We start from the raw sequence: 15,164 nt of genomic DNA, 5'->3' as shown, positions 1-15,164 counted from the left end.
TAAGGAAGGAACTTTTTGTCAGAACTTTCTGTCTAGTGTTTGTCACGAGCAAAGTTTTGGCCTGGTAGTGAGAAAGAAACTTTCTGTCGATGTTTGTGTACGAGCAAAGTGTTGGCCATGTGGTGAGGAAGGAACTTCAATGTTTGTTATGAGCATAGTGTTGGCTTAATTCCTTGATGGTGAGGAATGAACTTTCTAATTACGAGGTTGGGGATAAAATTCCTATTAAGGACATATTTTGAGGGTAAGAGATTCTCTTACCATAAACAAACTCGAGTTGGATTGACTTGTGAGAGATTTCAGACTGATAGGATAATTCTATTTCTATTAAGGACACACTTTGAGGGTAAGAGATCTCCTTACCATAAACAAATCCGAGCTGATTGACTTGTGAGAGGTCTCATGCCGATAAAATAATTTTTGTTATCGAGCAAAGAGTAGATCCACAAGGGGAATCTCTTGTTTATGTAGCAGAGGGAAACCAAATTGAATGAAATAGTTTTTGGGTCAAACCATAAGAAAACCTTTTGTGGAGGGCTTTACAATGTTATATTTTATCTTTATATAGTGAATCTCGATGGCATACTCATATTATCATATACATCAATGCATGCTAATGCTAAAGTGCTTGTTCATTTGTTGATGGTTTTTGAGGTTTTTGAGCCAAGCAAGGTTTGGTCAAATCGGGGAATTCAATATTAAAGTATAATTTATTCCAATCATAATTAGACGAAAATATTTGCATTCAATTATAGGCACTTAAACTTCGAACATCATAATATCTTTTATGTAGAGAATGTAGCTGTTACTTCTCTAATCTTCTTTCAATTACAACATTTAACCTTTTACACTATTCACACACTCTTTTAATCATCTTTTGTGATTTAGACATTAAGGAAATATTATAGATCTAGCTTAATCTTGACATAAAGTATATATAATTAAGGCGTGATATACAATTCCATTAATATGCTATGTTCTAATCTATTAATTATTACAACAACAAAAACATGTTTGATCATTTGGAAATTAGTATAACACTTCTAAACAGAATTCACACAATGATCTATAGTAAAAGTGTAAAACCAATAGCAACTTGTTTACACGCCTATGATAATTGCCATTTATATGCTTGCTACAAGAATTTTGAACTAGATGATATCATAAAAACTCCTAATAGAGCTTTAATACATTAGGGAAGTTGCATTCTCTAGAATCAGTATTACACTTCTCCTCAACCAATTAGGATTTTTTTTTGACGAGAAACTTTTTTTCAATTACAATGCAAACTAACACAATCTGCTAACTGTAAAGCACATAATGTCATTCTACATTTGCAGGTTTCAGGACCTATCTGCAGACTAAACTTGAAACGTTTATCCTCTTCGCATGTGTTCCCAAAGTTCAGCATCCCCTTCACGAATGCAAATTACCAATTCCATTCTGTGAATGATTAATACCTTTTTCTATTGGCCATTTCGCCCCTGCCATAACAGCTTCAATCTCCCATGTCTCACGCGGAACATTGGTCATGTTCTTGCAGCCAGTTGAGGTGACGTACTGAATAATTCAACAGGAACAAAGTTTAGAAAAGACCTTCACTCCCACAAATTCATGTAGCTAAAGGAAACAATTGTGGCAGTAATAATAAGCAAATCATTGCACAACTACAATATAGGACAACCATAATAGAGCTAGTTTCCACCAAAAATATCAGATCTAGATGAGTACCTGAAGAGTGTCTACCAAATGATCGTTAATAAATATAAACATTGAACTAAAATGACATGAGCAACCAAGCACCTTGAGGAGCCATGTAGAATTGCCAATCAGGTACAAATAACATGGATGACAACATAGTTCAAGAAAAGCATGAAAAACCCACAACACCAGTGAATTGAGCACAATAATAAGAGAAATAGGACAACGGAATAATACCACATCACTTTCAATTCGAACACCACCAAAGTCCATAAATCTCCTTATAGCATCAGGATTGAAGAATCTTGAAGTTTCTGAACTTTCCATTGCTGGAATCAGTAAAGCACTGATGAAGTAGCATCCAGGCTCTACTGTGATTACCTGAAACAAGCAATATAAGCACACATCAACAATGATATACGATCTATAGTGCATTGACCATTATATAATATGAATTGAAAAGAGGACGATGCACGACAGCAGGACATGGCAGCCAAAAGTAGCTTATCCTCTGAACAATGGCTAAAGACTATGGAGCATCCCAGAAGTAGCATCTTCTGGAAGAATTAAGGGTTACATGCACATGTTTAAGTGTGAAGTAAAGTATGAAACAAAAAACATATGCTAACCATGTCCTCCTTTAGTTCTCGGGCTGTACGTAGAGAACTTAACCCGGGTTCTTTTGGACGCTCCAGTCCCTGCAAATTTGCAAACCAGTTAGCATAAATCAGAAACACCAAGAACTTAGAAAGATTGAAGATCAAGAGGATAAGCAACCAAAACCTTAGGATAGCCTCCTGGATCATGGGTGTCGATGCCCAACAAGTGACCAAGACCATGAGGCATAAAAACAGCTCCCAGCCTTTGAGCCATCATATCCTGGATATCACTATAAAAAGAGAAAGTCAGGGAAGAAAAACATGAGAACAATAGTTTATGCATGACATGAAAAGAGCAATAGGCACTGTCTTACCCAGTGATGATGTTCCCTTTCTTTAAAGCCTCAAGTATGACTTTCTCAGCAAGTCTGACACCAAGATGGGAAGTACAAAAATCACAAGACAAAGAAAATATAAGAAAATCAGGCATTATGAAGGTACACCTTATCCAATAGAAAGTAAACATGTCAACAGAAAATAATATAATTCCAAATGCAAGTACAAATACCAGAAAGACAGATAATATATATATATATATATATATATATATATATATATATATATATATATATATATATATATATATATATATATATATATATATATATATATTTTGGCATTGGGATATGCAGAGCATTTCATGAAGCCAGATCTATGATTTCCTTCTCTAGAGAGAGAGAGAGAGAGAGAGAGAGAGAGGTTCAACAAAAAAGTGTAAACTCTAATTGGCCTTATGGAAAGAAAGAAATGTCCCATCTGACAGCAGTACAGCAGAGAATAAAAATACATGCTCTCTAATTAGCTAATCTTCATCATATAGTCAACAACCAAAAACCCAATTTAAAAAAAAAAAGAAAAAGAAATGATTGTTCATTTAAATTAAAATTATCTTCAGCTTTGGAGTACTTGGAGTTGGGCCATGGTCTTTTCTTTTTAAATGATGAAAAAAAAAAAAAATGATACAGGCTAGTAGGCTACCATGTTCATAGATAAAATTTCATTCAGTTAAGAGTATAGATTAAGGGTTTATGTAAAGTTTCCCATTACAGCTTACTTACAAGCATTCAGTCAAGACTTACACAACTCTTTCTGAACATCATTGCACTAACAAACTGTGTAGTTCAGATAAGCTTTATATTAGCCCAAACTTGGTGGGAACTTCATCAATCAGGTATAGTTCTTTTTGCTTCATTATCTATAAAAAAATAAAATAAAAATAAAAAAAGTAAAAAAAATAAATAAAAAGGGTTGAGGGGCAAATTATATTAGGTGAAAATGGGAGCTTTCTACTTTTACTTTTCTTTTGTTCACTTTATCTTTTAGTTTCAAAATGGGAAATACCCCAGATAAGAATCCTTGATCTGATGATAAAGCCATTTTGAGTTAAACTTTATGTGTAGCAGTAGTCCCAGCAAATTGACGATTGATTTTGTTTCACTGCTGCAGGGCATTAGATGCTTTGACTCAGATAAAATGCCAGCCTCAGGTATGTAAATTTCCCAACTTGAAGATAAGGAAAATACCTAAGAGCATCCATCATAACAATGTGGACACAAAAGCATGGATTATTTCATATCTAAGTATGAAAGTGGTTATGTTTTCATTCAGACCAAAATAATACCAGTATAATCCTGTTGAAAAGTAATAATTCAAGTGTCCACATCCAATCGAAGTCTCAAGAAGAGTCGGATCATCATTAGTTAGCAGGATGACAGAACAAAGGGTTGACGAAGATGCCATTATTTTCCTAGAAGGGGAAGGTGAAGGGGAAGGGGAAGGAATTGTATGAGAGGATATGAAGCTCATAGAGTTAATAACAAAAGGTAACACATTGATAACTAGGCACCTCTTAAGGGATCAAGTCATGATATTGATCACCTGAAAATCTTAATTTCTTCATAAATCTGTGGAGCAAAATTAGGCTCTCTACCGTAAGTGCTCATACTCTTCATATAAATAAGTAGAAGGGAATTAGGGAAATACTATCTGGAAAGTCAATTAAATTGACGAATGTACACAGATTGCACACACTAATGTTTAAGGATATGTGAAGGATGGGTTTAAATAAGTAAGCATATACTGAGTACAGAAACCTTAAGCTATCAGTTTTCCAATGTGGAGAGAAGAGACTTGAATAGAATTATGATTCTATGAATTTCTCAGATTTAGGGGCCTCACACTCTTACAGTATTAAACCAGAATAAAACATCAACATAAAATGTTTTGTTGAAGCAAAACCTACATGCTCAATAGAGCAGATGTCTTGAACAGAGTTCACCCAATACTAGTATCTGACATTCTGACTGTCAAACAATTTAAACATTTCAAACCATTTTAGTATCGAAAACATTTCTCAGTGACAGACAAAAACTATGAAAATATCAAAAGAAATGCAGCCGAAAGCAATAGCTATTCAGAGTCTCAGACAGTCTTACTTGTGCATATTTATCCAATTTACTCCAGGTTTCATTGCCGCTATGACAGAATTGTGAGCATCAAGGACGGCCTGCAAATATGAAGAAATTTTTTAGAGTATGCAGCAACAAAGTTTTCACCTTTAAAAGACAAAGAGCAACCGTAAATCAGAAGATCATAGCATACAACTTAAGAAGAAACTCACATTGTATATAAGACGTTGATCAACGGTAAATTTTCCATTTACCTGAAGAAAACCAACAAAAACAGTAATCAGAGTCAGAAGACAAATAGCTTCATCACTTGAATACAGTAAGACAAATCCAAATGTAAAGTATAACATTTATCTGTTTGAAAATAACGAGAAAGTACTAATGATGCCAGATTGCCAGATGTGAAGTATTAATAAATCCACAGTGTAGCAAAGTGAAAATATTGCCAGCTATTTGTGGGCCCTAATATTTTTTCTTCCCCTATCTCTCTCCAGAATATGGGCAAATTGTATACATTGCTGACTTTCTAGTCCCTAAAAGTTCTCCCTCTCCCTCTCTCAACAACAACAAAAGAAGCAAGTATTCTTTCAGAGGATAAGCCATAACCACCAATTATTTATGTGTTATCTAGCATCACTATTCATTATCATCATAATCCATTTCTTTAGTATCCATTTGTTCGTCTTGTATATCAACCTCTCTTTTCTCTGGTTCATCATACATAAAAAATTTATTGGAACTTTGTGGTAAAAAAATTATTCTGAAAAAAAAAAAAAAAAACATCTACTTAAAACCTGTGTGAATATTATTATTTCTGGAGCTTGTCTTTAAACTAAATTTTGTCTGAAATTGTCTGCTGAGTTGGTAAAAAAATTACTTGTATATTGACTACAAAATTACTTTGTCTGAACTTATATTTTGATTAAAATAATATAAAGATTAGATAAAATAAAAGAAGCAAATAGACCTAATAGTACCAACAAGACAGCAATTAGTCCATTGGTACCAAGAATATTTATATTGGTATACAATATATTAACCTACTTTTATTCCTCTTCTCACTTTTTCCCTCACAACGCTATCTACCTCTCTGTTTTTTTTTTTTTTTTCATTCTTCAACCTTTCTCCATGTCCAACCTGATATTTTTACTTTTTACTGCTATCTCTCTTCCTCTATCTCACTCTCGCTTATTCATGTGTGGCCCCTGACTATCCTTACAGTAACACTTTTCAAAGGGTTTAGAGGTGACTACAGCCAATAATACATCATCCGCATTTCCAGAAGAACTTTGCATGAATGTGGAATTTGTGCCCTTGTCAATTTACAGAAAAAACACATAACATCAATACTAGTATCCGCAAAAGCAACTTCTTTCATATCTTTCAGCACATTCGTGTATAATACACACCAACAAAAGCAATCTAGTACTTAAGAAAGAATTTCCGATGGAGCTACATACAGGGAAAGAACAGGTTATGTCAGAACCATAAAAATGATATTCAGCTCCCATATCCAGCAATGCCATATCTCCATCCATGAAAGTCTGCAGAGAGGTAAATGTGAGAATAGATCTATAAGCAACAGGGTGACATAAAATAGTACATAATTTAAAAGACCATCAAAACAACTCGTAAGATGGTTTTAAACCTCCTATCTCTTCCCTATTTTAATAGTTTAAAGCTTTCCTCACAATCCATATTAACTGTATACATATCTAATATAAAAAAAAATCTCATTCCATCAATCCATCTTGTATATATATGGTTAAATCTTTCCCTATGGAGCCTTCTTTTAACTGGTAGCAGCTTTGTGGTGCAATTACCATGAAAAACAACTTTGGTTTATTAAGAAAGTTGAGTTGCTAGGTCCAACATATCTAATATAAAAAAAATCTCATTCCATCAATCCATCTTGTATATATATGGTTAAATCTTTCCCTATGGAGCCTTCTTTTAACTGGTTGCAATTACCATGAAATATGACAACTTTGGTTTATTAAGAAAGTTGAGTTGCTAGGTCCAACATACCCTTTCATTTGGAGCCGCTGCATGCCCATAGTGAAGAACAGAACTGCAGGGAAATATACTGTTATAACGGATGCAAGAAAGATAATGAAAAATGACAAACAAAAGAACATAGATTTACGTGGTTCACCAACAATGCGTTGGCTATGTCCACAGACAGGCAAGAGGAAAGTTTTATTGCTCTTGAGGAAAAATACAGATTACAGATTGATAATAAAAATCATGACAGCTAGGAATAAACCCAAGGAGTTTATATCATGACAGCTAGGAAATTGGAAAGTGCTAAGGCCCAAACAAAAACCATAGCCTGAGAACATTAGTCGCACGCACAAGGCTACGACTCGCACGTGGCCTGCGCGCGCAGCCTCCAGTGCATGCACCAAAACTGATTTCGAGCCACGTTGGTAAGCTAATTGGTAAGCGATCTAATTGTTGAAATCTAAATTTCTGATTCACTAAGGTTCCATCAAATCATCAATAGGGACAAATCAGTTGGCCAAAGTTTTATCGCATTAATAAAAATTAGTTACAATATGTCATTGTACTAATGACTATAGTACTATACCAATCTCATGAAAAAACTTCAACCCATTAATGGAAATTTTAGAACCAAGCTGTCAAGAGGCCAGAGTAGCCACTCGAGTTCATAGACTGCTCAGTTCTTTGAAAATATCATTGCTATACACTCCCCTTAATTAAATCAAAGAAAATAAAACTAGCACTAATTGCATCAAGGTAACTGGAAACAAACCCACAACACCCTCACAATTAAGATTAGGCTATTCAAAGGAATGTAGTCAGAACTCAGAACAGAATATTCTGCTACATGTCTCTTCCACATATGTTTCAAGAATTTGAAAACAGTAATGAATGAAATCTAATTTCTTTTCCTTTGACACACCACTGACAAATTGGTTCCGCATTTTTCCACAATTAATATACAAGAAAATGTAATGATTCAGCCTTTGAATCTACGATACCATTTATCTTTCTCAAACAAGTCCAAAAAGCAATAGCCTTGAATTTTAGGGACCTTTGGTTCCATATAAAACCTAGATAAAGAAAATGACAGGAGTGATGACCTAATTTTTAAGACAAAAGAGATTCTCTAATTTTATAGAATTGAGCAGTTGAAAAAAGAACAAGCCAGTAGCAGCAGAACCCCTAAGTCCCACACATAGAAATTAGGTTTCCACCAAAGAAAATTTCAAAGCAACTATTTGATTTTCGTTACATAACAATGAAAGACCAGATGGAGATAATAAAAGCTCATTAAAAGCTTATAGGGGCAAAAGTATAAACCACAAGATAGTATAACAGTCTAATATTTCAATACTATATCCCTAGCAAAGATCTAGTAATGATAAATGAAAGCAATACCTATTATCACCTGTGGCACAAATACAGGTGTATGAGCAGTGCCTACAGCCACCATACATATATGTGTGATGAAGGAACAAGCTTTCCAGTTGATATTCTTTCATCCCAACATTTGTATTTCTCATTACCTGCCAGCCAAACATCATTGTATAATATTACTAGCAATAAAATTAAGAAAAAATTGTTCCATAAAGAATGCGAAGATTAAACGTATCCAATAGGTAGCATAATAGATAGGATTGCTTGAGCTGCAGCAGTTCAAGCCCATAAGTTTGACAGAAGGTAAATGCAGCAACCAAATACAAGAAACGAGTATAAAGAAAAACACAAAGGATAAGGTTATAAAAATAAATTTAAGAAAAAAAAGGGAAGAGTTTCTTGACAGAAAGTCCATACATGATATATTCGCTCATGCTGTATTCAAACTTGCTTCAGATAATTTGAGAATGTAAATTCCTTCAGTATATTTTTTACGACAGTTCTTCCCTTATCACCAAAGGTATTGTATTACATATTTCTTGTATTCAGTTTATTTTTGACATACTCCTTATAAAGCTATAATTCCTGATCAGGATTATATCAAAACTTCAAACAATTCAGCTTTGAGAAAAACGTTTAGAAAATCCAGCAAAACAAGAAAGTTCATTTGATGAATTGCATAATAATACGGAGTTATTTTGAAAATGTCAAATATAATTTAATAACCAGTATATACAGTTTATGTATAATATTGGACAAGGAAATTACTTCAATTGTTCAAACAGAAGTCATTAAGAAAAGTGGAAAGGATCTTTAGATTTTTGTCAAGCCAAATACATGAACTGGAATTCCTAACTAACATACTCCCTCTGTTCTCCCAATTTAGTTTTCCTATTTTCCTTTATCGTTTGTCCCAATCTAGTTTGCCCCATTCTGTTTTTGGCAAGGACCCAGCACTAAAAGTTAAAATCCCACAATCTCTTTCATTCAATTAATACTCCATTATCTCCCATCACACCTATCTTTTTCTTATTATAATTATTGATAACCATACTCCGAAACTACACCTAATACTAAGTCTTGATGAGAGGGAAAATTAGGAGGATTTATATTTTCCATTATCTAAAGAGACCTAATCCAATGCCTTGCCCATAACTAGGGCTATTCAGCAATTCAAAACTAGATCGAATTGGACCAAACCGGACCAAAGATTAAAAATTTCAAAATTCAAGAAGACTCGAAGGCCAAACTAGTAATGCTAGGTTTGGAGTAAATCGGTTATAGGTTTTTTTTTCCCCTTTTAATAAATTATTATAATAAGAGTATAAAAAAGTAAACTAACTACTCCCTCCGTCCCAAAAAGAACGACCCATTTGGCCAAAACTTTGTCCCAAAAAGAATGACCCATTTGCATTAAAACACTCACCAATTTGCTACAATATTTGTGCAAAATTAGCTTCCCCATATAAAAATTTGATTTTCCAATGTTATTTTATCACTTTCTCTCTCTATTTTTTTACAAACCCCATGTAAATTTATCTTTCCAATATACTTTTACTTCTTTTTACTTAACTTCCTTAATACCCGCGTAATCAACCCAAATGGGTCGTTGTTTTTGAGACGGAGGGAGTACTTGAATTGTTTTTCTAAAATCCTAAAATAAAATAGCTCAAAATATAAAGTCTTCCGCTTATATTGAAGAAAAAATTTATCATTTTAAATGTATTTATGCATCGTAACCTATCCAAGACCAGATTTTTAAACGGCTTTGGACCAGATTGGACCAAAGATCGAAAAAGCTAGATATATTTCTACAAAGATATAGAACCTTGAACCGTTCTCTTCGGTCCAGTCCATTTATCTAGTTTAGCCCGGATTTTAAACACCCCTACCCATAACACACAAGCAAAAGATACTTAGATCCATCACACAGTTCTCTTCGGTCCAGTCCATAACACATGTATATCTTTGATGAACAATACCTCAACATGAGCCTCCGAGCTTATATCATTTGCATATTGGATGATGTCGAGCTCCATCTTTGACTTTAGAACACGGCACTCGGTCAATATAGGATGCAAAGTACTTAGATCCGTTTTGAAATTCTCAATCCCCTGACAAAGAAAGAAAATACCTATCAAAAATTTGCTAGCATATGAAGGAGTCAAAACATAAAACTCTGCTTTTCAAAACCACAGATTGAGTTCAGCATCATGCCAGACCAAATAACATTCAACATCTGAAAGACAGCTTTGATAATGCAAACATCAGAAATAAGAAGATTCTAACCCATAATATAACACATTCCAGTTAGCACTGTCCTAACACTAACATATGGAATCGCTTCACTTGATAGACCTAAACAAGGTAGTGGCATTATTGACCAAATACAGCATTCAATTATAGTATTGAGCACCATTTGGCATACCAATTCAATTGAGCTTAAGAGTTGCTAGGACTGCAAATGTGTAACAGATGCAGGAGCAGAAATCATTTAAACTCATAAAATGCAGAATGCTGGGTCTAAAAATATATTTATAGCCACAATTAGAATGTTGAAAGGAAAATCATGTATCCCTACCATTTTAAAAGTTTGAGATAACTCTTATGAACAGTGTTGGTACAATTATATCCCCTAAAATGTAGATTTAATTATTTATTTGCCCTTATTAATGTTATTGCCTCTTTTTTAAACTCTTAAGAATAGTGTGCGACTTTTATTACCCCTAAAAAATATTTGAACATATTTTCCCTCCTTAATGCTACCAACAACTAAAGTCAAACCAAAAGAGCTCCTCGGACATGGCTAGCTATAACACGCGCTTAGCCGCCTTAGTTTCATTAAATATGCAAATGAATAAAGTGTAAACTATTTTATCCACATATAATGATGAGATTCTTGACCCAATGACCCCTTTTGACTACTAAGGGTGTATTCTACACACCTGATTTCAGTTATCTAAACTTATTTGAACTTGTTAGAACTTAATTTAGTAGTAACTTGAGCTTGGGTAGCCTTTATATTCCTTGAACTTAAATCGGACTTATTAAAAAAAAAAAAAAGGTGGAAGTCATGTGAGCAAAACATGGCCTAAGATGGTTAGTAAATTATCAAATTCACTAAATTATTCGATGTAGATTGATGAACATGGACCCTGATAAAACATTAGAATTTAGTGCTGATAAGTGAATCATAAGCTTGAAAACCTTGTAAGCCTTACCCAAGATTGCGGCAACAAACAAAAAATATAAGGCGCTACACAGGTATATAAAATCAAGTTCTTGAAAAAATTATCCTTTTATAGCTTTTTTCTTCAAACAATTATGCTAATTAGCCCTAAGTACTTCCTGCATTCTTTATACTTCCTCAATTCCTTAACACTTGACCGAGTTTCACTATTCACAAACTCTCCTTTGACCATATTTTTGATTTGTATGTTAGGAAAAAAATTAAATGAGATCTTTTTGGAAACGTCTTACTATCACAAAATCTATTTCTTATAATTTTTTTACTTATTAAGAAACAAGGATTAATGGTTAAAGCTATGCAATAGCAAGCGTGATAAGTAAAACAAAAGAATAGAGGAAGTAGATAACAACACAAGGTGGTCACATGTATCAAACACTAGGCTTATACAGGACTTGATCAACCCCTTCTTTCACAATCTTAAATGAGTAGGTACATTTGTTCATTTGCACGTGGGGCAAGAAATAAATTAGACATTGTTGGGACCTGCTAAAAGATGAGGAAACAGGGCTGATAATTTAGTAACGAAGAGAGTATTTGACTTCATATGTGCAAAAAGAAAAGGGGGAAAAAAATAAAAGTCTTGATTTTTTCTTTCTTCTTCAGAATTTCACTTATATTATCTTATTTTATCTTAATTGAACTTCTTAGCATTTATATTATCTAAAGTAATTAGCCCTTATCTTATCTTCCCTTGTTGAAAATTGGGTCTTATTAGAACAGATTTTATATAATCTTATCGTATTTGAACTTGTTACCCTTTTTTATACTACGTATTTGAATTTATTAAACCTAAATAAGTGAAAATAAGATGAGGAGAAAAAAGCCTAAATGGAAAGTTGAATGTCAAGGTATTTAGTGTCATCATATTCTACAAGATGAATGGACATCCAAAATACTTATTTAGTCCTAGAATTCCCCCATGGTAATCATTGAATTAAATTTGCAACTTTGTCTTCTTTTTTAACAGTCTACAAGTGATTCTGATGTTCAATAGTATGAATTTTGGTCTATTTTAACCTTACAGTTCAATACAATAGAACTAAGGGCTGTCATCAAGACTTCAAGAGTGTAATGAGAATGTTGTTGGCGATACTCTAAGTCAACTACTGTAGAATATTTCAAAAGATTTAGATTATTCATGCTAGTTTCTTACTTTCTTTTTTTGAGGTAACCAATCATGCAAATTGCTTAAGGGGATCTATATTTGCTGGGTTGACCATAGTTGGGATAGCTATGTATAACAACTAAATCTGGGAATAAATAAATAAAAAGACACCTTAAAATCTGCTGGTTTTGAGAAATTGCCACTGTCTGTATTAAGCCCGTGCAACAGAAACAGTAAAGATTTATCTTCTCCCTTGTATAGACTGTGCAAAACTTCTTCCATCTCATCCACATAACAGACCATGTCAACCTTGTACGTTTCCTGCAAAAGATCAAACCGAAAAGATATGAGGAAAGAAATGAATAGTGAAAACTAAAGGTGTAATTGAATGATGAAATGATATGCTCTCACCGTAAAATGCGACAATGGTTTAATCTGCCCTAACCAAACAGCATACTCTGCTGGGAGACGTGGAGCAAACAAGATAGATTTTCCTGTGGCAACATCCTTGCCAATCAAATATGGTCATGTATTAGCATCAACAAAAAAGCTAACTAAACTAACTCATTACAAGAGAAACAAGGAGAAGGAAAAAGAAAGAACAAGTTAAGTGGCCAGGCTTTATTAAGGCATGGTCTATTTTTATGTTAGAAAAATTCGATACACGGAGAAGTGTATGGAAAAAGAAACAAGGAGAAGGAAAGAGAAAGAACAACTTACAACAGCTCCATAGAAACTGGGCTCCCTAACTCCAAATAAATAAGCAAAATAGCTCTCCTGCCTATTGAACATAAGAAAGCAAAGACCAACTTAGCATTTGAATTATGAACAGGACTTCTGATATAAATTGTACATGCAAACTGTAAGGATGAAAAGGAACGCTAAATCTAGAGATTAATTACTAAGATGGATACAAGAAAGCTTAATTGCAAACATATAATTTAACGAAGTCGTATACTGTAACAGAGCATTGCTCTTGGAAATTAAAGAGTCTTAGTGTCAGCTTATCACGATGTAAACGCCAATATCAATGTATTTACAAAATGAAACACACATGTATGTGAATATGTGAGCCAAACAATCTATCAAAAACAAATACAAAAGTTGCTATTCTTAAGAGAAAACGAGCAGGTCATGAGAATTTGCTGTCACAGTAGAGGTATTCAAACAAATACAAAAATCAAGATAGAAAACAAGATAAAGATGCATCTTCTTATTCTTACAGGGAACCCATATTTCATCAAGTCAATTAAACATTTTAACATCGAGCGACAGGAGAGGAAAAAAAAATAGTAATATTTACTGGTGTAAGTCAAAATATGCAGGACTAAATTATTCCCGAGATCGGTTTTACAATTAACCATTTATGTTTAAAAAGCGAACAGAATTTACATTCTGCTGGTTGTTAAAAGCTCCAGAAATCAAATACCAAAGCTAAAATTTCCTGACATCCTACAGACCCAATATGGCAATATTGACACAAAAACTTCACGGCGTGACTGCTAATATAAATTCTGCAGTCATCTAGTCAGATATCCAGCACAACGAGCAATAAAGGTTAAGAATATCCACATTTCGCACCAATCATAAATTGATAGGTTTATCTTCATCCCATACATTTAGCACAATTCAAAAATTTTCATCTTAAAGATATAATTACGTGTGATCTTGTTAGATTCGCCTCTCTATATACTTTAAAAATATCAATTATTCTTTTTTTTTAATACAGCACGAGGGCAAATGATGTATACGGGATTTTATCTCAAGGTCTTGAGTATCACCCCTTCAAGACTTCAACCAAGTTGTGCATGGACAATTATGAGTTCATGACACTCTAAATGATGCAATTAATAAAGAACGGGCGAAACACGAAGAAAAACATTAATTATACACCTAATCCATAGTAAAAATAAGTAAACTAACCGGAAAAGTTCGGTATGATCGGTACAATAACGATTCTTCTCTTCTCCACCCTAAACAACACAGAAAACACAATCGAATTAATGGAAAAAACTTATTTTGATCAAATTCATTCAAAAATTTACATAATTAGGAAAAAAATGTGAATTGAAGAGAATTAAACGATTGATTGATTGATGATATACCTGAAGGAGTACGATGCCTTGAATTGGACGATTAGAATCAGCAAGGTGTTGTTGAAGAGATTTGACGAGTTTTTGACGGTTGATTACGTGAAGCTGCATATCAACTTCGGGAGGAGATAGAGAAGAGCGCGGAGCTGCTGCTGCTGCAGTATCCATTGGAATTGGAATTGAGTCTTTTGCTTCCGCCATTTGCAAGACGTTTTAAAGAGGACAAGTGTATTGCACACTTTATAGTGACTTGTATAAGCAAGTAAAAATGCTATGTGAGGTACTGAGGTCTTATTAAGGCCTTGTTTGGCAATTGACGGTTGGCTGTTGGCTGTTGGCTGCTGGCTGTTTAATTTGGCTTGTTTGACTGGCTGTTTGACTATTTATTATATGTAAACATGTTTGGTAAAATCAGCTGTTAGATATTGGCTGTAACTATGCAAAACAACCTTAAAGGGCATTATTATGTATTCTTATACATTTATTATCAGTATTATTAATTATTAACTACTAATTTATAATTACTTATTATTAGTTATAAACTACTAGCTATTAAGTACTAAT

At 33.6% G+C, this 15,164-nt stretch overlaps 1 protein-coding gene across 1 annotated transcript; it reads right to left on the bottom strand.

Annotated features, from left to right (window-relative positions):
• Nucleotides 1-911: 911 nt before the first annotated feature.
• On the bottom strand, nt 912-14,831 carry LOC145610274 (uncharacterized). Its single transcript, XM_081665591.1, has 16 exons — nt 14,613-14,831; nt 14,431-14,480; nt 13,228-13,288; nt 12,919-13,014; nt 12,679-12,828; nt 10,135-10,266; nt 8,174-8,301; nt 6,797-6,839; nt 6,229-6,312; nt 4,981-5,022; nt 4,796-4,866; nt 2,675-2,728; nt 2,485-2,590; nt 2,331-2,399; nt 1,939-2,082; nt 912-1,560 (listed from the first exon to the last, which is right to left on the bottom strand). The coding sequence occupies exons 1-16, from the start codon at nt 14,799-14,801 to the stop codon at nt 1,417-1,419; spliced, it is 1,563 nt and encodes a 520-aa protein (XP_081521717.1). The 5' UTR covers nt 14,802-14,831; the 3' UTR covers nt 912-1,416.
• Nucleotides 14,832-15,164: the final 333 nt, after the last annotated feature.

The sequence above is a fragment of the Chenopodium album genome, chromosome 24 (genome assembly GCF_948465745.1).
Source record: "Chenopodium album chromosome 24, dcCheAlbu1.1, whole genome shotgun sequence".
In the NCBI taxonomy this organism is placed as follows: Eukaryota; Viridiplantae; Streptophyta; class Magnoliopsida; order Caryophyllales; family Amaranthaceae; genus Chenopodium; species Chenopodium album.
Note: the sequence above shows the minus strand (reverse complement) of the source record. Positions and strands in the feature narration are given on the sequence as shown.